At 35.9% G+C, this 24,694-nt stretch overlaps 1 protein-coding gene across 28 annotated transcripts in view; it reads left to right on the forward strand.

The window, feature by feature from the left end:
- Positions 1-24,694, forward strand: part of MLLT10 (MLLT10 histone lysine methyltransferase DOT1L cofactor) — a 249,580-nt gene that overhangs the window by 149,719 nt on the left and 75,167 nt on the right. For all 28 annotated transcript variants that reach the window (XM_072749337.1, XM_072749338.1, XM_072749339.1 and 25 more), the window contains one exon: positions 6,413-6,508. In XM_072749337.1, the coding sequence (XP_072605438.1) occupies positions 6,413-6,508 (96 nt within the window). The remainder of the gene's footprint in view (positions 1-6,412; positions 6,509-24,694) is intronic.

Below are 24,694 nucleotides of genomic sequence, written 5' to 3' on the forward strand. Positions count from 1 at the left end.
AGGTCTTTCACCTCTTTTACTAAGTTTATTCCTAGATATCCTATTATTTTTGGTACAATTGTGAGTGTAATTGTTTTCTTAGTTTCACTTTCTGCTGCTTCATTATTAGGGCATAGGAATGCAGTAGATTTCTGTACATTGATTATGTATCCTGAATTCATTTGTCAGTTCTGGTAGTTTTTTTGGTGGAGTCTTTTCAGGTTTTCACTATATATAGCATCATGTCATCTATAAAGAGTTTACTCCTTCTTTACCAATTTGGGTGTCATTTCTTTTTTTATGTTGTCTGATTGCTGTGACTAGGACTTCCAGGACTGTGTTGAATAAAAGTTTTGAGAGTGGACATCTTGTCTTCTTCCTGATCTTAGGGGAAAAGCTCTATTTTTCACCATTCAGTGTGATGTTGGTTGTAGGTTTTTCATATAAGGTCTTTATTATGTTGAGGTATATGAAGGCTAATAAGTATGTTTCCCTCTTTCTGAAGCCAGAGGGAATGGCAAAGGTGCAGTATAAAAAGCTTGGGTTAGGACAATAGGAGTTTTTGGTAAAACCCCAGGCTTAGCTCTCTTCTTAAATACTTGATTAAATGTCTTATACTAGGTTTTAATCATTCAACTGTGTGTGGGGTATCTCATTCCTATGGGAGAATACCCTAAGATTTTATATAATTCATTCTTAGCCTAGATCCTGGACTTCCAAAGAGTCAGGACCTCGTTACTCTTCATGTCTTTCATCTCCTAGTTTTTCCTTTTTCTGCCCTGAAGCTAGTCCTACTCTTTAGGCAGTAAAAGAACAAATTATGGAGGCAGGATAATAGAAAGATAAAAGATTTCTTCTTTTTAGATTTGGGAGTTTTTGTCGTATTCTCAGAATTTTAAGGAATTGGAAATAGGATTAATAGCTGAAACCTAGGGCAGTCCTGGTGGTGCAGCGGTTTAGCGCTGCCTGCAGCCCGAGGTGTGATCCTGGAGACCCGGGATCGAGTCCCACGTCAGGCTCCCTGCATGGAGCGTGCTTCTCCCTCTGCCTGTGTCTCTGCCTCTCTCTCTCGCTCTATGAATAAATAAATACAATCTTAAAAAAAAAAAAAAAAAGATAGCTGAAACCTATAGCTCACACCGGGACAATTTCTGCTCGATTTCTAAAATCTTCTATTTCATTGCCTAGTTGCCAATTTTTGTTTAAAGCATTATTACCTGCTTTTTCCATCTCCCCAATTTTGCTTGCTGTTATATTTGTTGTTTTATTTTTTTGTTTTGCTGGTTTTCATTTGTTTTTTTTACTTGTTTAACATTGGAAAAATATGTGGTTACACATCACCTCTTTACACACTGAGAATTATTTGAACATAGGCATTCTTTCATTTTTGGAAATTCACTCAATTCCAACACAGAATTGAATTATATTAAAATAACTCATTTTCTTTCTTATGTATGGCCTCATATTAATTTCTAATATTGGGCTTTCTGATGAACTCTTCTTGGCGCATCGTGATAACAAAATTCTTTACTACATACTAGGAAACCTTTGATAAAGATTTACTCTAGAATTTTTCTGGGAAGTAAGCTCAAACTTGAGATTGCATTCTTTCTAGGATTCACTTTGTAATTTACCCTAAACATTTTTTTAAAAAAGATTTTATTTATTTATTTGAGGGAGAAAGTGCCTGCAGGCACGTGCAGGAGCAAGTGGGAGGGGCAGAGGGAGAAGGAAAAGCAGATTCCTGAGCAGGGAACCTGATGTGGAGTTCAATCCCAGAACCCTGAGAACATGACCTGAGCTGAAGGCAGATTCTTAACCAACTGAGCCACCCAGGCGTCTCTACCCTAAACATTTCTGTTAGTGGTTCAGTGATTATTTTTAAATTAAAAAAAAAAAAAAAGTCTGCTTTTAAAAAGTTCTGGTTAAGCTTTTTTGGAGGTGTGGATAAAAGTCTACTTTGTGGTTGTTTAAGCAATGTGTTTCTGATCTATAAAAGTGTGTCCTTGCAGGGCTCTTTTTAAGGATTGAATGAGATAATTTTTGTATTTGTATACTTCTGATTATTTTTATTGTTAATTGTGCACACTGATTCATTTGGGAGTGATACTGGATGTCCTGACCTATGGCTTTACATTAAAAAAAATCCAGTGTTGGTTTATTTCCTTCTGATTATTTTATCTCCATGCATAATACATTTTAAAAACAAACTCATAATGACCATTTTTCTAAATCTCTAAGTATTCCTTCAAAACTAATGATCATTATCTAATTTTATAATAATTTTTTCAGTCACATCCCTGTTGCATATTCAGATTGTTTTCAGGTATTTTCTCATTATAAATAGTACTAAACCTGTATTTAAACCTTTGTTTACCTCCTAAAGGTGAAATTACTAGGACAGAGAACATTTTTATGGTTTTTAATTCTTTTAAAATTGTCCTTGACATATTTAATCTCTCTAATAATGTATGCAAGTGCTCATTTCACTATAACCTGGGCAATATTGGGTCTTATCGTGAAAAACAAAACTGAACAATTTTGAACACTAGGTGACTAGAGAAAAATATTACCTTTAGTTCTTTAATGGTTGAGTTGCACATTTTTTGCTGTTGTTTAGTGACTCTTTCATGAATTGTCCTTTGTGCACAGTTCAATGGCATTTATATATATTTTTTCTGTTGATTTGTTAAAAGTTTAAACATAATAGGACATAATAATTTTATTCATTTTCCAAGATTTTACTTTTTTTTTTTTTAAGATTTTATTTATTCATGAGAGACACACACACACATACAGAGAGGCAGAGACACAGGCAGATGGAAGAACAGGCTCCATGAAGGGGGCTCGACATGGGACTTGATCCTGGGTCTGCAGGATCACGCCCTGGACTGAAGGCAGCGCTAACTGCTGAGCTACCGGGGCTGCCCCAAGATATTACTTTTTAATGGTTTTTAAATTAATATAGAAGCATTGTAAATTTGAATAACTAAAATTGCTTTTTTCCTTTCTAGTTTTTTTTTGTTTGTTTTTATACTTAGAAGAGTTTTTTCTTCCTAAAAGTTAACAGATTTCAAAAGTATTTTCTTCCAGTCTTTTATTTTGTCATTTAATGCTTTAAAATCATCCATCTGGGTTTGGTTTTACTTTGAATAAGATATTTTCCCCCAATTTATTTTTATTCTTATTTATTTTTATTTTATTTAAAAAAGATTTTATTTATTCTATTAATCCCCATTACCTATTTAAATACATCCCCCACCCACATCCCCTTTAGTAATCCTCAATTTGTTCTCGAAGAGTCTGTTTCTTGGTTTGCCCCCCCCATCTTCATTTTTTAAATTGGTTGCAAATGTTAAGATTTTATTCTTTTTTGTAGCTGAGTAATATTCCATTGTATATATATACCACATGTATATCCATTCATTAGTCTGTGGACATTTGGGCTCTTTCCATAGTTTGTTGATAATGTTGCTATAAACATCAGGGTGCACATGTCCCTTCAGATCAGTATTTCTGTATCCTTTGGGTAAATATCCAGTAGTGCAATTGCTGGATCATAGGGTAATTCTATTTTTAACTTTTTGAGGAACCTCCATACTGTTTCCAGAATAAAATCAGCATTTCTCTTTAGTGAAGGTAATCAGTCTGCTCTGATTCATTTTTTATAGAATAATATAATCTGCTCAGCCTGTTTCCACTGAACATTTGCAGTCCTCATCTCAAGATAGATTTCTTGATGTATTACATAGGACCAGAGTTCTGTATAATTCCATCTGATTTCTGTATGTTCATATTTTCATATATGTACATGTACATGCTTTGCCTTTTACTCTCATGTAGTTTCCATGTTTTAAGTGTTAGTTTACGTTGTTGGGTCATTTACTATTAAATCATCCCAGCTCTTCCACGCTTGATGAATAAAACCCATTATGGGAAGTAGAACATGACAGATAGAAAAGCCTTCTTTTTTTTTTTTAATTTTTTTATTTTTATTTATTTATTTATGATAGGCACACAGTGAGAGAGAGAGAGAGAGGCAGAGACACAGGCAGAGGGAGAAGCAGGCTCCATGCACCGGGAGCCTGATGTGGGATTCGATCCCGGGTCTCCAGGATCGCGCCCTGGGCCAAAGGCAGGCGCTAAACCGCTGCGCCACCCAGGGATCCCCAGAAAAGCCTTCTTTATTATTGTTATGGGAGAAAAATATTAATATAGAATTTACAAATCCAGGATCATTTGAACCTCATATTTATAAACTAGATTGTAATTTATACTTTTTTTTTTAAGATTTTATTTATTCATGAGAGGCAGAGAGAGAGAGAGAGAGAGAGAGAGAGAGGAGAGCGAATAAGGCAGAGACACAGGGAGGGGGTGAAGCAGGCTCCATGCCAGGAACCCGACGTTGGACTCGATCCTGGGTCTCCAGGATCACACCCTGGGCCAAAGGCGGCAGTAAACCACTGAGCCACCGGGGCTGCCCTGTAATTTATACTTTAACTGTCATTATCCAGTTGTGGATTCTAGTTCTGTTTCAGTTAACTACTGTTGTTTGATAAACCACCCCACAACTTACTGTGGCTTATAGCAGGTAGAGCTCAGCAGGAACAATTCATTTTTCTTCCGTGTGGTATCAGCTGGGTTTAGCTAGTGGCCGGTGGAGTAGTGTAAGATAGGCTTTAAAACAGATTTTTTTGGGGGAGCCCAGGTGGGTCAGTGGTTTAGCGCCACCTTCGGCCCAGGGCCTGATCCTGGAGACGCGGGATAGAGTCCCACATCGGGCTCCCTGCATGGAGCCTGCTTCTCCCTCTGCCTGTGTCTCTGCCTCCTTTTCTCTGTGTCTCTCTCATGAATATATAAATAAAATCTTTAAAAAAATTTTTTGTATTCTTTTGACATTTTAAGTTGTTTTACTAAATAATTCTAGTAAAATAGTCTTATTCACCTGTCTGGTACTGGCTGTAGGTTGGGGTACCTCGATTCTTCTCCATAGGGTCTCAACTCCTTATTTACATGGTGGCAGGAATCCACAGGGCAAAGGTAGAAGCCATCTAGGTTCTTAAAGCCTTGAGCTTCTGAATTTGTACCTCACTGTGCCACATCCTTTTGGCCAAAGCAAGTTACAGAGCTAACCCAGGTTCATGTGGGTGGAGAAGAGGACATCTTAATGATGGGAGGAGCAGTGACATCCTACTACAAAAAAACAGAGGAATGATTGTGGATTATTATTAAGATCTGTTGTGATTGAAATGTAACTCTTTATATGATAGTCAATTTCACACCCATACTGATTCTTACCTACCGATTCACACAATTGAAAACAATTTGGTTAAAATTTTTTGTCATGAAAGAAAGCTGGACTCCTAATATGTTATTAAGTTCTTAATTAATTGAATTCTTTTTTATATTGTTTATCAGTTTTTGTACTTCAAAGTGAAAGCACACCACAACTTTATTTTTATTTATTTATTTATTTTTATTTATTTATGATAGTCAGAGAGAGAGAGAGAGAGAGAGAGAGGCAGAGACACAGGCAGAGGGAGAAGCAGGCTCCATGCACCGGGAGCCCGATGTGGGATTTGATCCCGGGTCTCCAGGATCGTGCCCTGGGCCAAAGGCAGGCGCCAACCGTTGCGCCACCCAGGGATCCCCACACCACAACTTTAAATTATTTTTGTTAGAGATAGCTAATTCCTTTTTAAAGATTTATTTATTTATTTTTTTTAGAGAGAGAAAGAGAGTGTGTGAGTTTGGTGAAGGGTGGGGTAGAGGGAGGGAAACTCCTGCCGGAGCACATAGCCTGACTTGGGACTTAATCTAATGATCCTGAGATCATGACCTCAGCCCAAATAAAAAAAAGTCAGATGCTTAACCAACTGAGCCACTCAGCCACCTCAGTTCGTTCATTTTCTGAGTAAATGTAGGAAAGAGTTTCTTGCTGGAGTTCCTGTGCCTCAGTTTCTAGTTTGTGGGCCATAGAATTTTATATACAGTGTTGTAGAATCTGATACTATTCTAATATGATAATGGATGTCAAAGTGCTATGTACGTTTTAAAGCGTGATTTATAAAATGTTCACCAATGTATTTGGTCTTTTTAACAAGAAAAAATATAGTTTGCCATATATAAATGTAGCTAATAATTATAGACTTCAGTTTATATAAAATTTTAGGTTAGTTAAGAATAAATATGCTGAAGTCACTTTAAAATAACATACTAGTAATGCTATGTTACTAGTATTATTTATAAAATAAGAATATGATCAGAAGGAATGATCTTTTTATTTTTGGACAAGTATCCATTAACATTTTGAATTACTAAACAATTATGAAAGAAACTCATTTTTATTGTGTGTATTTGTGTGTGTGTGTGTGTGTGTGTGTATGGTTTATGATTTAAATTTAAATAGGATTTTATTTCTATTCATTTCTAGAAATATAAAGAAAAGGACAAACACAAACAAAAACACAAGAAGCAACCAGAACCATCACCTGCATTGGTTCCTTCTTTGACTGTTACGACAGAGAAAGTAAGTTTTAAGTGCCAATTTTGTTTTTTATAAGAACTAGTTATGTGCTGGCTTTTACCTTTAAGAACTATTGTCATTCTCAGTCCTGGTTCCCTTTAACTTTTCCTACCTCTTTAACCCTAAATTAAGCACTTTAGGATTCCCATTTCTTAGTCCTTTATCCTACCTTCTGTTCATTCTACATTTGTTTTTGAAAAATATTAAGTAAGGCTAACAACTTGAGGGGCATCATTGAGTTTAAGAATTTGGACTGTAAAATGGGTTTTGTCCACCTGTGATTTTGAGTTCTGGCTTCAAAACTTAATGAGCTCTTAGGTTAATTAACCTCTTTGTAACTCAGTTTTATCATCTATAAAGTGGGTGAAATAATTACTAGAATTGAGTAATATATGTAAAGCAATTACATTATCTAATTCATAGGAAGCAGAGTAAATGTTAAATATTATTAAGATCATTATGTGCCTAATATGAAAATAAATGGAGACAGGGAAAGAGTGGGGACATAGTTAGCAAGGGAATGAAGATACAGTAGGAGATGAGGCTGGGCAAGGGGCCAATCATAGTCATGCAGGACTCTATAAACAGTGGAAGGACTTGTTATTTTTTAGTTTGAGTAAAAAGTAAGCCACTGGTGCATTCTGAACTGAGATACAATATGCTCTGATTTGGGTTTTGTAAGGTTTTCTGGCTGCTTTGTTGTGGATGGACTGTAGAAAGTCAAGGATGAAAGAAGCAAGGAGGCCATTAAATTATTACAATAACGCAGAGAGAGATGGTGTTAACAGTGGAGATGGCGAGAGGTTATCAGAAAGTAGAACCCGTGTAACTTTCTCATAGAGAATATGAGAGGTGTGAGAGAAAGAGAGGATCTAAAGAGGAGTCCAAGCGTATTGGGCCAGATAACTAGAAGGAATGTAATTGCTGTTAACAAAGATGGGAAAGACTACAGGTGTGGTAGGTTGAGGGTAAGATGAGAAATTCAGTTTTGGATATGGTATTTGTATTCTGCTGTCAGAAGAAATTTAGCAGTTAAAAACAGTTTAAACCTATTATCTTCCTGCTCTGGAGGCTAGAAGACTGAGTGAACTCGGCTGGTTACTCTCAAAATGTGAAACCAAGGTGTTGGATGCCCCAGGTTCACTTGGGAGCAAGTGCTTCTGAGCTCATTCAGGTGGTTAGATTTATGCCCATTTCCTTTCAGGCCTTCAGTTGGGGTCTGCTCTTAGGTTCTAGAGGCTCTCTTCAGTCCTTGCACGTGGGTCCCTCCATTTCAGAGCCCTCAATGGCTTGAATCTTCTCACCCTTGGAATCTCTCTGACTTCTGCATCTCTTCTGCTCTGGCCAAAGACAGTTCCTTTCTTTTAAGGGTTAATGAGGTTAGATTGAGCCTACCTGAAAAATCCTGGATAATTTTCTTGTTATAAAGTATATAATTTAATTATATCAGCAAAGGCCCTTTTGCCATGTAACATAACATATCACAGGTTTCAGGCGTTAGGATGTGGACGTCTTGGCAGGGCTCTTCTGCCTACGTTAGGGTTGAGATATTTATGAGACATCCAGGTAGGAATGTTAATAGCCAGTGGCATGCTTAGTCTGGCATTTGGGAAAGAGGTCCAGACTTGAAATATAAATTTGGGAGTTCTATCTGTATAGAGTTTACTTAAAGCCATAAGAGTGGGTGCCAGTGAAGGAGTGAGTGCAGGTAGGAAGGAGAAGAGGTCTTAGAAAGCCCCAGGGCTGCCAGTGTGGAAAGATCTGGGAGAAGAGGGAAAACTAGTAAACAAGACTGAGAAGAGGAGGCCAGGGTTTGGTAGAAAACCAAGAGGATGCGAATATGCTGGTAGCCAAATTAAAGAAAAGAAAAAAAAGTTAACTGTGTCATAATAATATGAGGATTAGCTGTCATGTTTAGTCATATGGTGACATAAAAGTTCTAGTTTGAACTTTTTAGAATGGTAAAAATGGTAACATATAGTATGTACACTTTAAAAAATCTGATCCCTTTCAGTAACCATAAGTATTTTGAGATTTTTTCCATGTTGTATCAGTAGCTTATTTCTTTTTATTGCTTACTTTCTATTATATGGACATACCAAATTGATATCCATTCAGTAATTGATGAACATTCAGATTGTTTTCCAGTTTTTGGCTATTACAAATAAAGCCTACTTTATATAGACAGATTTTTCTTGAATAAATACCAGGAAGTGGAGTAACTGGGGTCACATGGTAAGTGCATCCTTAATTTTTTAAGACACTACCCCACTATTTTCAAGATAGTTGTACCATTCAACTTATTCTGTGAGTGGTAAACCAGAGTTCCTGTTCCTCTGCCTTCTCTGCAACATTTGGTAAGATCAGTCATTTCAGTTTTAGCATTTCTAGTGGATATGCACTAGTTCCTCATTCAGTTTGCATTTCTTTAATGACAGTATTGTGTTGAACGTCTTTCCATGTGCATATTTGATATTTTATAAATTTTCTTTGGTGAAAGTCTGCTTAGATCTTTCAATTACCTGCCCTTTTTAATTGGCTTGCTTTCTTAATAGTGCATTTTGTGAGTCATTATATGTTCTGGGGGCAGCTCTTTTACCAGATACATTATTTTTGCAAGTATTTTTCCCATTCAGTGGCTTAAGCAGACAATTTTTTTTAACCCAACGTGGAGCCCCAGTGCACGGCCTGAATCCACAACCCTAACATTAATGAAATGTGTGTGTGTGTGTGTGTGTGTGTGTGTATTTTAATGTTTTCTTCTGGAAGTTCTGTATTTTTATGTTTTGCCTTTAGGTCTATGGTCCATTTTGTGTTAATTTTTGCATATAATGTGAGTTATACATCAAAGTCCACTTACTGAATGACTTTTCTACTGATTTATAGATATCCAGTTTTTCTTGACCCACATGTGGAACATATTATCCTTTCTCCACTGACTTGCCTTTAGCCACATTTGTTGAAACCCATTTGACCATATATGTATCAGTGTATTTTTGCACTCTGTTCTCCCTTGATCTGTTTGCTTTTACATTCAATTCCACACTATCTGGATTACTGTAGCTTTATAATACCTTAGTTCAGATAGGATCCATCTTCCAACTTTTTTCTTCTCTTTGAAAATTGTTGTGGCTCTTCTAGGTTTTTATATGGATTTTAGAATCAGACTGTCAAGTTGTAGAAATAAAACTGCCTGTGTTTTGATTCAAACTGCACTGAGTCTACAAATCATTTTGAGGGAGAATTGATGTCTTAATATTGAGTTTTCTGATTCATGAACAGAGTACATCTCTTATTTAAGTCTTTGCACACTAGCAACAAGTGTGCAGATTTTATACACCTTTTTTAGTTCTAGTTTCTGATTGTTCCATTCTAGTATATAAAAATGCATTTAAAATTATTTAATATTTGGTGTCTTGTAAACTTGCTGAAAATTTATTTTGAGTAGCTTAATTGATTCCATGGGATTTTTTTCATAGATGATCATGGCAACTACAAATAAGATAGTTGTACTTTATCCTTTCTGATCTATTCTTTATTTCTTAATATATCGTTAAATATAAGTGGTGAGAGTGAGCATCTTTGCTTTTGTTCTTGATAGTCTTTTTTTTTTCCCCCAGATTTTTTTTATTTTAGGATAGGGAGAATGTGGGTGGGGGATGTATAGAGGGAGAGGAGAGAATCCATGCTGGATGTGGAGCCCCACGTGAGGGGCTTGATCTCATGACCCTGAGAGCGTGACCTGAGCTGAAATCAGGAGTCCCATGCTTAATCGACTGGACCACCCAGGTGTCCCAAAGGGAAAGTAATCTTCTGATATTATATATGATGTTTAGGAAGTTGCCTTCTCTTCCTAATGTGCTGGGGATTTTTAATCAGCCATGGATATTAGATTTTGTCAAATAATTTTTCTACATATTTCATTAGATTGATATAGGTTTTTTTAATTTGTTTTTTTTGTTTTTTTGTTTTTTTTTTTGCTATCTTAATCTGTTAATATGGTGAATATTGATTGGTTGTGTCCATCGTCCCATCACCCCACTCCCCCTTTGAGTCAAACTTTCATTCCTGAGATAAATCTCACTTGGCCTTGATATATTGCCATTTTTGTATATTATTAATTCAGCTTTTTTGAAATGTAAAGGAACTTTTGCTCTGTATTCAGGAGGGATATTGGTTTGTAGTTTTCTTTTTTCTTTCTTTCATTCATTCATTCATTCATTCATTCATTCATTCATTTTGAGAGAGAGAGAGAGAAAGATAGAGTTTAAGTGTAGGGAAGGGCTTGATCTCACGACCCTGAGATCATGACCTGAGCCAAAGTCAAGGGTCAGTTGCTTAAACGACTGAGCCACCCAGGCACTCTTGTAGTTTTTCTTAGAATGTCATTGGATTTGGTTACAAAAATAATGCTGGCCTCAGAGTTAGTTGCCAAATGTTTCAGTCTTGTTCAGTTTTCTGGAAGTTTGTCTAGATTTTGTATTAATGTTTGGCAGAATTTACTTTTAAAGGCATCTGGGCATAGAGTTTTCCTTGGGAAGGTTTTTAAACTATAATTCCATTTCTTTAATAGAGTTGTATTTAGGTTACTTGTTTCTCCTTGAGGAACTTTTGACATTTGTATCTTTTTTCCTAATCTAGGCTGGCTAGACATTTATGAATTTTATTAATCTTAAATTATTAGCTTTTGGATTCATTGATTTTTTTTCTACTGATATTAATGTTTTGTATTTTAGTTTTCAATAGTTTTAGCTCTGATTTTATTTTTCCTTTCTACTGCTTACTTGGGGATTTACTTCATTCTTCTTTTTCTAATTTTTTAATGTATAAGATGATAGAATTTATTTGAGGCCTTCCTTTTTTTCCAATATAGGCAGTTTAAAAAAATTAGTGAACTTTAACATGAATTTTTAAAGGTCTTATCTGTTCAGTAAGAATAGAATCATAGTTTCTATGAAGACTAGAATCATAGTTTGGAACCTGCAAATAATGCATGTTTTGCACTGACATTTTCATAATTACTCAACTTTGAAAATTCACAAGTAAATTTGTGCATTTCCATTTTTGGGAAGTGAACACCCAAAAGAAGTTCTCATGCATAAAAATTAAAGAAGTGATAGGTAAATGGGTAGATTTAAGTGATGTGTGGATGGGGAAATTTTCCCTGGCAATCGAGTGGCAGGCAACTATCACACACGCTCTCTCTCTCTCTATTTCAGTGCAGCTTATTTGAACTTAAAAACAAAACTAGTTCATCTATTTTTTTTCCCACTCCCCACCTCCACTCCTGCCTTTGGCAACCAGTAATCTTTTGTTTTTTAGAGCGGTTTTAGATTCACAGCAAGATTGAGTGGAAAAGTACAAAGATTTCCAGTGTACCCTCTGTCACCACACATAAACATCTTTTCCCACTATCAGAGTGGTATCTTTACTACAATCTGTGAACCTACACTGAAACATCATTATTGCCCAAAGTCTATAGTTGACATTAGGGTTCATTCTTTGTATTGTATGTTGTATTTTTTTGGTGTGTGTTTTTACAAATATTTAATGATATGTATCCATCACTATAGTGTCTTACAGAATAGTTTCACTACCCTGCAAATCTCTGTGCTCTATTTGTTCCCCCTTCTTTTTAAGCCCAACAACCAGTAATCTTTTTGCTGTGTCCATAGTTTTACCTTTTCCAAAATGTCACAGATGATTGGAATTATACACTATGTAGCTTATTCAGGTTGACTTCTGTAACATAGTAATATGCTTTGAAGTTTTCTTCATGTCTTTTTTTTTTTTTTAAACATCTTAAGACATTTTTTTAGAGCAGTTCTAGGTTCACAGCAAAATTGAGAGAAAGGTACTGAGATATCCCATATATCCCCTGTTGCCATACATATACAGCCTCCCCTATTATCAGCACCCTTCAACAAAGTGGTAAATTTGTTGCTATCAGTGAACCTTCATTGACACATAATCACCCAAAGTTCATAGTTCATATTAGGATTACTCTTGGTGTTGTATTCTATGTGTTGGACACATGTGGAATGCCGTGTAGCCACCATGGTAATTTCCTGGAGAATAGCACTGCCCTAGATATTATCTGTTTTCTAACTTCTTCCCTCTCACCCTCCATCCGCTAGCAGCCATTGATGTTTTTACCGTGTCTACACTTTCACCTTTTTCAAAATGTCATATAGTTGGAATCATATAGTATGTAACCTTTTCTGGCTGGCTTTTTTCACTTAATAGTAGTATGCATTTAAGATTCTTCCGTGTCTTTTCAAGGCTTGATAACTGATTTCTTCTAGGGCTGAAGAATACTTCGTTCACTGGATATACTACAATTTATTTATCCATTTACCTACTATCCAATATCCTACTAGGTGTGTAGCAGTATCTCATTTTTTAAATTTTCTTTATCTTTCTTTTCTTTTCTTTCTTTCTTTCTTTCTTTCTTTCTTTCTTTCTTTCTTTCTTTCTTTCTTTCTTTCTTTCTTCCTTCCTTCCTTCCTTCCTTCCTTCCTTCCTTCCTTCCTTCCTTCCTTCCTTCCTTTTTTTTTCCTTCCTTCCTTTCTTTTTATTTATTTTTTTTTAAATTTTTTTTTAATTTTTATTTATTTATGATAGTCAAAGAGAGAGAGAGAGAGAGGCAGAGACACAGGCAGAGGGAGAAGCAGGCTCCATGCACCGGGAGCCCGATGTGGGATTCGATCCCGGGTCTCCAGGATCGCGCCCTGGGCCAAAGGCAGGCGCCAAACCGCTGCGCCACCCAGGGATCCCCCCTTCCTTTCTTTTTAAAGATTTTATTTATTCATGAGAGACACGGAAGGGGTAGAGAGGCAGAGACACAGGCAGAGGGAGAAGCAGGCTTCATGCAGGGAGCCTGATGTGGGACTCGATCCCGGGACTTCAGGATCACACTCTGGGCCGAAGGCAGATGCTCAACTGCTGAGTCACCCAGGTGTCCCCCACATTGTTTAAATTTTCATTCTACTGCTGACATAGGATGTGGAGCTTCCTTTCTTGTGCTTACTTGCTATATGTATATATCCTTTGGTGAGGTGTCAAAGTTTCTGGCCCTTTTTAAAATCAGTTCATGACTCTTAAGAGTTCTTTATATATTAAAGTCTTTTTTTTTTTTTTTTTTTAAGAGTACTGCTGACACAATGTTACATAAGATTCAGCTGTACAAACTAGTGATTCAACAACTCTGTATGTCATGGTCTGCTCACTACAAGTGTAGCTACCATCTGTTACCATATAACGTTATTTATAATACTATTGACTATATTCTCTATGCTGTATCTTTTAATTCCCATCACTTATTCTTTCCGTAATTGGAAGGCTGTATTTCCCATTCCTCTTTACCCATTTTGCTCATCTTCCCCTGCCCCTCCTCTTTGGCAACCATAAGTTTGTTCTCTGTATTTATAGGTCTGATTCTGCCTTTTGCTTTTTATTCATTTGCTTTTTAGATTTTACACATAAGGAAATCATATGGTATTTGTCTTTGTCTGACCTATTTCACTTAGTGTAATATACTGTAGGTTCATCCATGTTGTTGGAAACAATAAGCGTTCATCCTTTTATATGGCTGCATAATATTTCATTGTGTATTCAATCTTATTCCATTTCTATCTACCTATCTACACACATACATACACCCACCCCCATCTTCTTTATTCATGTATCAGTGGACACTTGGTTGCTTCCATATCTTGGCTATCATAAGTAAAGCTGGTATAAGTTTAAGATGTACATGTATCTTTTTGAATTAGCATTTTTTGTTTTCTTTGGGTACCATATACCCAGTAGTGGAATTATTGGGTCATGTGGTATTTCTATTTTTAATTTTTTTGAGGAATAGAAAACTTTATTGTATGTAAATAAAAGCATTACTTAGTGGTCTTCTGAATTCTACTTTTAATTTTTCGAGGAACTTCCATACTGCTTTCCACTGGGGTTGTAACAATTTATATTCCCACCAGCAGTGCATGAAGATTCCTTCTTCTCCACATCTTTGCTAACACTTACTTCTTCTCCTTTTGATTTTAGTGATTCTGATATGTGTGAGGTGGTACCTCATTGTTTTTGGTTGACATTTGTCATCTTTTCATGTGTATGTTGGGCATCTGTATGTCTTCTTTGGAAAAATGCTTTTTCAGATCATCTGTCTATTTTTTCGATCACTTTGTTTTGGTATTGAGTTGAATAACTTCTTAATATATTTAGTATATTAACCACTTGTCAGATATATTTCAGTAGAGGTTACCCTTTTGTTGACGATTCCCTTTGCTGTGCAAAAGCTTTTTATTTTGATGTAGCCCCAATAGTTGATTTTTGCTTTTATTTCCCTTGCCTGAAGAGACATACCTTGAAAAATGTTTCTATGGCCTATCTTTTCTTCTGAGAGTTTTCTGGTTTCAGGTCTTACATTTAGGTTTTTAATCTGTGTTTTTATTTTTGTGTACAGTGTAAGGAAGTGGTCCAGTTTCATCCTTTTGCCTGTACCCATCCAGTTTCAGCACCATTTACTTATTTATTTACTTATTTAGATTTTATTTATTTGAGAGTGAGAGACAATGTGTATGAGCAGGGGGAGGGGTGGAAGGAGAGGGACAGACAGACTTCCCTGGGGCTCCATCCCAGGACCTGAGCTAAAGGCAGATGCTTAACCCACTGAGCCACCCAGGTGCCCCTTTAGCACCATTTATTGAAGTGACTGTCTTTTCCCATTTTATATTCTTGCCTCCTTTTCCATAGATTAATTGACCATGGAGGCATGGGTTTATTTCTGTGTTCTCTGTTCTGTTCTGTTGATGTATGTGTCTGTTTTTATACCAGTACCACAGCATTTTGATTACAACAGCTTTGTAGTATATCTTGAGATCTGGAATTGTGATACTTCCCGCTTTGTTCTTTTTAAAGATTGCTTTGGCTGTTTGGGGTATTTTGTGGTTCTATACAAATCTTATTATTTGTCATAGTTTTTGTGCAAAATTGGTCAGATAGGTCTTTATCAAATATTTTCTAAGAACCTTGTTTTTTATCTTTTCATTTTCTTTACTCTGTCTTTGACAGAGCAGAAGTTTGTAATTTTAATTAAGTTCAGCTTACTAATTCTTTCTTTCATGAATTGTGCTTTTGGTGTTAAATCTGGAAAGTCATTGCCAAACCCAAGATTCACTCTATTTTTCTCAAATTATTCTCTGGGAGATTTATAGTTTTGTGTTTTGCACTTAGATCTGTGACCCATTTTGAGTTAATTTTTATGAAGGCCATAAATAAATTCTATGTCGAGATTCATTTTTTTGTATGTGGATATCCAATTCTGGCATTCTTTATTAAAAAGCCTATCTTAGTTTCATCATTTTACTTTTGTACCTTTGTCAAAAATCAGTTGGAGTGCCTGGGTGGCTCAGTTTGGTTAAGTGGCCAACTCTTGATTTAAGCTCAAGTCATGATCTCAGGGACCTGGGATTGAGCCCTGTGTTAGACTCTGTGCCCTGTGTTAGGAAAGTATGCTTCAAGATTCTCTCTTTCCTTGTACCCCTTCCACTGCTGTTCTCTCTCTCTCCAAAATAAATAAGTAAATCTTTAAAAAAAAATCAATTGATTATATTTATGTGGGTCTGTTTATGTTTCTTATTGGTTCCATTGATTTGTTTATCTATTATTTCAACAGCACTATATCTTAATTACTGTAGTTTTTTTTTAATTACTGTAGTTTTAAAGGAAGTTTGAAATCGAATAATGTCAATACTTTTATTTTTGAACTTTAATATTGCGATGGCTATTCTTTGTCTTTTACCTTTTCATATATGCTTTATTTTATTTTATTTTATAAGATTTTATTTATTTATTCATGAGAGACACACAGAGAGACAGAGAGAGAGAGACAGGCAGAGGGAGAAGCAGGCTCCATGCAGGGAGCCTGAAAGGGACTCGATCCCGGGTCTTCAGGATCAGGCCCTGGGCTGAAGGCGGCATGAAACTGCTAAGCCTCCCGGGCTGCCCTCATATATGCTTTAGAATCAGTTTCTCAGTATGCATAAATAATTTCCTGGAATTTTGATTGAAATTGTATTGAATCTTGGGATGCCTGAGTGGCTTAGTTGGTTGAATGGTCAACTCTTTAATTTCGACTTTGGTCATGATCTCAGTGTCCCTGGATCAAGCCATGCACTAGGCTCTGCACTCAGCAGAGAGTCTGCTTCAGGGTTCTCTCTCTTACTCTGCCCTTCCTCCCACTTGTGCATTCTTTTTCAAATAAATAATTTTAAAAATTGTATTGAATCTGCAGATCAAGTTGGGAGGAACTGACATCTTGACAATATTAAGTTTTGCTATGAAGTTGGGATATCTCTTCATTTATTTAGTTCTTTGATTTTCTTCATAGAACTTTTGTTCTTCTTTTTCTCATACAGACCTTATACATATTCTGTTAGATTTAAACTTTAAGTACTTAATTTTTGGAAGTGGTATTGTAAATGGTACTGTGCTTTTAATTTAAAATTCCACTTGTTCCTTGTTAGTATATGTGAAAGCAATTTTTTTCTTTTCTTCTTTTTAAGGCAGAGGGGTATAGGGAGGGAGAGGGAAATAAAGGTTTTTTTTTTTTTTTTTTTTTAAGATTTTATTCATAAGAAACACACAGAGGCAGAGCCATAGGCAGAAGAAGAAGCAGGCTCTTCGAGGGGAGCCTGATGCAGGACTTGATCCAGGGACCCTGGGATCACTCTTTGAGCAGAGCCACTCAGGCATCCCAAGAAAGGGATTTTTTTTTTTCTTTTTTAAAGATTTTATTTATTTATGAGAGACAGAGAGAGAGAGAGACACACACACACAGGCAGAGGGAGAAGCAGGCTCCATGCAGGGAGCCTGACATGGGACTCCATCCTGGGTCTACAGGATCATGCTCTGGGCCGAAGGCGGTGCTAAACCACAGAGCCCCCCCAAGGCTGCCCCAAGAAAGGGATTCTTAAGCAGGTTCCATGACCAGCGTGACATGGGGCTTGATCTCAGAACCGAGATCATGAACTGAGCTGAAGTCAAGAGATGGACACTTAACTGACTGAACCACTGAGATGCCTCAATTTTTCTTTTTTATGATAATATTTTATTCTTCAGTTTTTACATAATCACTTATTATTTCCAAGAGGTCTTTGGTCAGTAATTTTGGATTTTCTATGTAGACAATTATGTCCTCTCTGAAAAAAATAAACTTTTATTTCTTCCCTCCTAATCAGTGTATATTTTATTTTAATTTCTTTTAAGTTTTTTGTACATGTTCATTACCAAGTTGAGGAAGTTCCTTTTATTCCTAGTTTGCTGAGAGTTTTTATTTTGAGTGGATATTATACTTTTTCAAATGCCTTTTCTTTTTTTTAAAAAAAGGATTCAATTAATTAATTTAGAGAGAGTGTGTGCAAGTGGGAGGAAGGGCAGAAGGAGAAGGAGAGAGAATCCCAAGGAGACTACATGCTGAGTGCAGAACCACCCAATGTAGAGCTCAGTCTCAGGGCCCTGAAATCATGACCTAAGCTGAAAGCAAGAGTTGGGCACTGAACCAAATGAGTTATGCAGGTGCCCCAAATGCTTTCTTTTGCAACTATTCATATGACATACAATTTTTCTTCTTTACCTGTGGATGTGATTGATTACGTTAATTGGTTTTTGAATGTTGATCTAGCCTTGCAGTCCTGGGATAAATCCCACTTGGTTTTGGTATATAATTCTTCTTATAAATTGTTGGATATGATTTTCTAATAATCTATAGATGTTTTCATCTATTCCTTGAGAGATGTTGTTCTGCTGTTTTCTTTCCTATAATCTCTTTGTCTGTTTTGGTATTAGAGTAATATTGGCCTCCTGGCATGAATTAGGAAGTATTTCCTCAGCTTATATCCTCTGAACAAGATTGTAGAAAAATTGGTATGATTTCTTCCTTAAATGTGTGGTAGAATTTACCAGTGAACCCATCTGGGCCTGGTGTTTTCTGTTTGGGGGGATTATTAATGATTGATTCAATTTTTTAAAAAGATTGTATTTTTAAGTAATCTCTACACCCAGTGTGGGGCTTGAACTCCCAACCCAGAGAGCAAGAGTCACATGTCCTACTGCCTGAGTCAGCCAGGCTCCCCTCAATTTTTTTATTTTTTATTTTTTCCCCTCGATTTTTAAAAATAGATTTGTTATTTATTTATTTGAGAGAGAGAGAGAGAGAGAGAATATGCACTAGTGCACACCAGGTGGAGCAGAGGGAGAGAGAAACTCATGCAGACTCTGCATTGAGCACGGGGCCTGACATGGGGCTCAATCCCATGACCCTGAGATCATGATCTGAGCTGAACCCGATATTCAGATGCTCAACCGACTGCCAGCCAGGTGCGCCTTCCCACATTAACTATCCGTAGATTTTTGAAAGTGGTAACTGGTATGTAGGTAATTAGTGTATAGAACTTGTTTGGTGAATCTTCATCCTCATTACCATTTTCTGGACAACTGCACACAAATTCAGTATGGAACATTCCTTACTCCTTTGGCCCAGACGGGTTCGTTGATCCTGTTGTCCGCGGGCACATGTGGAGTTCACATCCCCTTCATGGCAAATTTCAGGATCACTTTGAGTGCATGAGGGATACATTTCTTGAAACTCACTTTCGGATGTGCTTATGAATGTTGATGGTGTGTTTTCTGGTCACTACCTTGTTGCTGAAAGAATGGCCCTTCGTCTTGCCACCCTCTTTTGCAGGGACCATTCTGCTGGGCCTTGGTTGGAAAGGGAAGAGTACAAGGTATTGTGGGAGAAGGAAAGCAGCAAAGCAAGTACAGCTTCCAGGGTGCCTAGCGGTGGGTGGAAGGGGAGAAGTGAGGCTCCCTCTAGGGTTTTAATTGAGGGTTTTTTGTTTTTGTTTTTTTTTTATGATTCTGTTTTCTCTCATTTCTTAACATATCAATTATACTTTTTTCCATAGTTGCCCTACTGTGTGCAGTACATATTTATAGCTAATCCAAGTTCACTTTCAAATATTATCCCACATTACAAGTACCATACAATGACAAAATATTCCTAATTCTCCCCTCCCATCTTTTCTGTCAGTGTGGTTGTTCATTTCATTACAGAAGCATACAGGGCAGCCCGGGTGGCTTAGCGGTTTAGCACCACTTGCGGCCCAGGACCTGATCCTAGAGACCTAGGATCGAGTCCCACATCTCATTAATAAATAAAATTAAAAAAAAAAAAAACCATCATTACAGAAGCATACATAAAAGTATATATGCATAAGACTAGATAATAATCAAATATATTGTTGCTATTATTATTTTGAACATTGTTAGATTAAGGAAGTAAAAGAAAAAAATCAGAGTTTTTATTTTACCTTTATTGATTCATTCTCTGATACTTAGTATAAATCCATGTTTCTGACCTCTGTTATTTCCATCTCTCTGAGGAACTTCTTTTCACATTTCTTGCAAGGTAGGCGGCCTACTGGCATCAAATTCCCTCAATTTTTATTTATCTGAGAAAGTGTTTGTTTTTTACTTTTGAAGGGTAATTTTAGTGTGTACAGAATGCTAGTTCTTTTTTATCCTCTCAAAACTTTAAATATTTCACATCACTTTTTTCTTGCTTGCATTATTTCTTAGGTGAAGTCAGATATAATTCTTATCTTTGCTACTTCATGGGCAAGGCTTTTTTCCTTCTAGCCTCTGTCAGGATTTTTTTCTTATATTTTTCATTTTGTATAGTTTGACTATGATCTGCCTGGGTATATTTGGGTTGGGTTTTTTGTTTTGTTTTGTTTAGGTTTTTGACATTTGTCTTATTTAGTATTCTCAGAGCTTCTTGCATCTTCTCTATCTGTGGTATGGTATCTGACACTAATTTGGGAAATTCAGTTATTCTTGATACTAATGTTGCATCTCTTTCCCCATCCCGTTCTTACCCCTCCCCCCACCCTTCCCTTCATCTCTTCTCTGCTAAGGTTTTTATATGCTGGACCAGAGTCCTTAAAGTGTTAACATAGACATTTAATACTTCAAACTTTGCTCTAAGCTCCACTTCTGAATTTTGATACATTGTATTTTCATTTTTATTTAATTGAACAAATACCTTGTAGTTTCCTTTTGATTTCTCTGATCCATGGGTTACTTAGAAATGTATTATTTACTTTTGAAACATTTGGGGACTTTTCATATATCTTCAAGTTACTGATTTTTAATTTAATATCTTTGTGTTATATAGTTTCTTTTAAGTTTTTTGAGATTAAAAAAAGACACAGAACAAATATTATCTTGTTTAATTTTCTGTGTGCTTCTGAAAAGAATGTGTGTTCACTCTGCACCTATTATATGGAGTTATTCTGTAAATGTCATTAGGTCAAGCTGATTTATACTGTTGAAGGTCTTTATATGCTTATTTTTATCTTATGCCATTTTCCATATTGTATAACAATATGTATGCAGTTTACATACTTGCAATTCCACCTTTTTGGGTTTTGTGCTATTTTTGTCATAATTAAATTTTTACATATTTTTTAAACCTCACAGTTGTTACTAATTTGGTCTAAGTCATCAATTATCTCATAAAGAGATTAATTATAAAAGTCCTTCATATTTACCCATGTAATTACTGTTTCTAGTGTTTCAAATTACTTTGTCTAGATCTACATTTCCTTTGTTGTTTTCCTTCTGCTAAAAGACAACCTTTAGCATTTATAGTAGCATTGATTTGCGATTTGCTGGTGGTTAGTACTTTTAGCTCTTTTATCTGAACAGCAATTACAGTTGACCTTTGAGGAATGTAGGGGTTAGGACCACTGCACAGTAGAAAAATCTGCATATAACTTTTGACTCCCCAACAACTTCTGTTGACCGAGAAGTTTTACTGATAACATAAACAGTGAATTAACACATATTCTGGGATCCCTGGGTGGCGCAGCGGTTTGGCGCCTGCCTTTGGCCCAGGGCGCGATCCTGGAGACCCGGGATCGAATCCTACGTCGGGCTCCTGGTGCATGGAGCCTGCTTCTCCCTCTGCCTGTGTCTCTGCCTCTCTCTCTCTCTCTCTCTCTCTCTCTCTGACTATCAAAAATAAAAATTAAAAAAAATAAAAAATATAATAAAATAAAATGTCTTTAAAAAACACATATTCTGCGTGTTATGTGTATTTTTATATTCTGTGTTCTTACAATACAATAAGCTGGAAAAAATGGTATTAAGACAGTCAAAAAGAAAATACAATTACAGTGCTCTTCTGTATTTATTGAAAAAAAGCCATGTATAAATGGAGCCATACAGTTAAGACTGGTATTGTTTACAGGTCAACTATATTTTGCCTTTGCTTTATAAGATATTTTAGCTCGGTATAGAATTCTAGATTAATGGTTTGTTTTTCATTGTCTTCTTGTTTTCCAACATGGATTGTTTCCATGAGAAATCTTTCATTTTTATCTTTGTTTCTTAGCACATAAGGCATCCTTTTTTCCTTTTTTTTTTTTTTTTTTTTAGCTCCCTTGCTGCTATCAGTATATCATTTTTTCTTTATTACTGGTTTTTGATGATAAGCAGTTGATTGTGATGTATAGTCATGGATTTTTCTTCATGTTTCTTATGCTTGAGGTTAGTTGATTGGTAGGTTTATAGTTTTCATCAAATTTTGTAATTTTAAAATTTCTTATATATCTTTTCTGTCCTTCGGAAAATAACATGTAAATTAAGCTGCTGAACATTGTCCCACAGCTAACTGATCCAGCTCAAACTCCCTTTTAAAGACTTCATTCCGTCTGTGCTTCAGTTTTGAGAGTTGACTGAGTAAAAAATTTGTGGCTTTTATGAGACACTTGAATATTACATAATTAAAAACATATTTTAGCCAGCATTATTATATTTCATCATGCTGGTGGAAGACACTCTTAGTTATTTCTCTTCTCTCTGCCTCTTTCTCCTGAATGTGGATTACAGAGCTTTGTAGAATAAGGCAGGCATACTTTTGAAAACATCTCTTTCTTTGGTTAGCCTATCATAGAGTCATTGTTAAATTCTGAGTCTGATTTTTTTTTTAATTGAATGTAGTTTTTTCTCCAGTGAATGTTATTCAATAGGTATATTGGCATTGCATCTTATCCGAGACTAATAATTGTAGCTAGTCTCAAAACAAAAATCATACATGAATATTTATTTTAAGAGATTCATTAAGTTGCCTGTAAATAAATATAAGCCAAAATATATATACATTTCCTCAGAGAGTCTCAATATGGTGGAATATGCAGTTTTATCTCCAGTGGAAAAGGGTGAAAAAAAGACTGTATTCAGTCAAATACCAAATGAAGTAACTAGTTTGTATTTTTTGGGATAATTTACATGGAAAATGTGTATTTTTAAGCACTAGAATTGCTGTCAGAGCAGTGAGATGTTCATACTATGAGAGTTATTTAGGTTGTTAAACTGAGAAAAGAGCAGATCTGTGGCATTAGGTTACTCATTGTGTCTCAGCTTTTCTACCTCTTGATTTTTTTTTTTAAAGAATTTATTTATTTATTCATGAAAGACACAGAAGAGAGAGAGAGAGAGAGGCAGAGAACACAGGCAGAGGGAGAAGCAGGCTCCATTCAGGGAGCCCAACATGGGACTCGATTCTGGGTCTCCAGGATCACACCCTAGGCCGAAGGTGGCGGTAAACCGCTTAGCCACCCAGGCTGCCCTGGAACAGATACTCTTAAATTAACTTAGCAGTGGAGTAAAGGTTGGAGGTCTCTCTTTTAGTAAAACCATATAGACATTTTTCCCTTGTTAGGTGTAATATTTTAAGAGAACTGTTAGAATCTTCAGCTAGAGTTTTATTTTTTTTTTTCTTAATAAGAAATCTCTGATATCTTTTGCTGCTTAGAAGATGTCTAAGTTTTTTTAAAAAGAAAATGCTATGGTCTTATTTAATATGACTTTTGTCACTGAAATTTGCTTAACTGTCATTCATTGCTTTCTTATAATATTTCTTCCATATGCCATATTTTTATTGGATTTATGAACATATTTATACTTAAGGGTAATAAGCAAGGACATTCTATTAAGTGAATGGGAAAATTGACCAACCCTAATTTAGATTGGTATGTGGAAATGGATAGTATATTTCTGTTTGGTTTTCCACCTAGTTTTTTCTTCTTTGCTTATTTGATAAGTGGACAAAGTACCTGAATGAAGAACTTCACTGTGTTCTTCTTAGATTGACTTTATTTATTTATTTATTTATTTATTTATTTATTTATTTATTTAAAAAGATTTATTTATCTTAGAGAGAGCGTGTGTGTGGGTGTGTGTGTGCGTGCGCATGTGTGCATGCACATGGGAGAAACAGGGAAAGGGAGAGAGAATCTCCAGCAAGTTCCCAGCTGAGCATGGAGCCCAACACAGGGCTTGAACTCAAGACACTGAGATCATGACCCAAGGTGAAACCAAGAGTTGGGTGTTTAATTAACTGTGCCCCTAGGCACTCCAGATTACTTTCAGACTTCTCGAGTCTTGTATGTGAGTGAGATGGAGAATCTCAGGATCAACTCGAGTTCTTCGAAAAAAATATTTGAAAAATGAAGTGGTGTGGTTTCCAAAGTGACCCTGGCCAGCATGGAAAAGGTTCATGTTTCTGAAGTAATCTACAAAGTTTAATCAACTTAAACATGATTGGTTTTCTCCTAAAACTTACTTTGAGAACTTTGTTTCCTTTTGTGGATTCTGACTTATTAAAGTAGTAATTTGTTTTTTATGAGATAATGTCTTTTGTATTTGATGGTTAAAATCGGTTCAGCAGTGAAATAATGGATAGAGTATTGGGAAAGATTGTATGGGGGGGCAAGTAGCAGAAAAAAAATAGTAACTAATACTTGGTTTTCAAAACATTTAGAGTCTTCTTTGATTCCTCATTTTGAACATTGATTTTTCTAAAAATTCCAGCCATTTTGAAACCTGATTTTACTGTGTCTTTCTCATTTTTCTTTTTTTTTTTTTCTCTCTCATTTTTCACATTTATCTGATGGTTTGTGATGGTTTTGTGTGGGAAATGTCAGTTTTATTTGTATTACATGAGAGATTTTAGATAGATGTATCAGAAAAATATTCATGTATTTATTCAACAGAAATTTAAGTCTGTTTGTCTTTCAGGCATTTAGTGAACTAAAACAGTGGCAACAAAAATCC

The sequence above is a fragment of the Vulpes vulpes genome, chromosome 2, assembly GCF_048418805.1.
Source record: "Vulpes vulpes isolate BD-2025 chromosome 2, VulVul3, whole genome shotgun sequence".
In the NCBI taxonomy this organism is placed as follows: Eukaryota; Metazoa; Chordata; class Mammalia; order Carnivora; family Canidae; genus Vulpes; species Vulpes vulpes.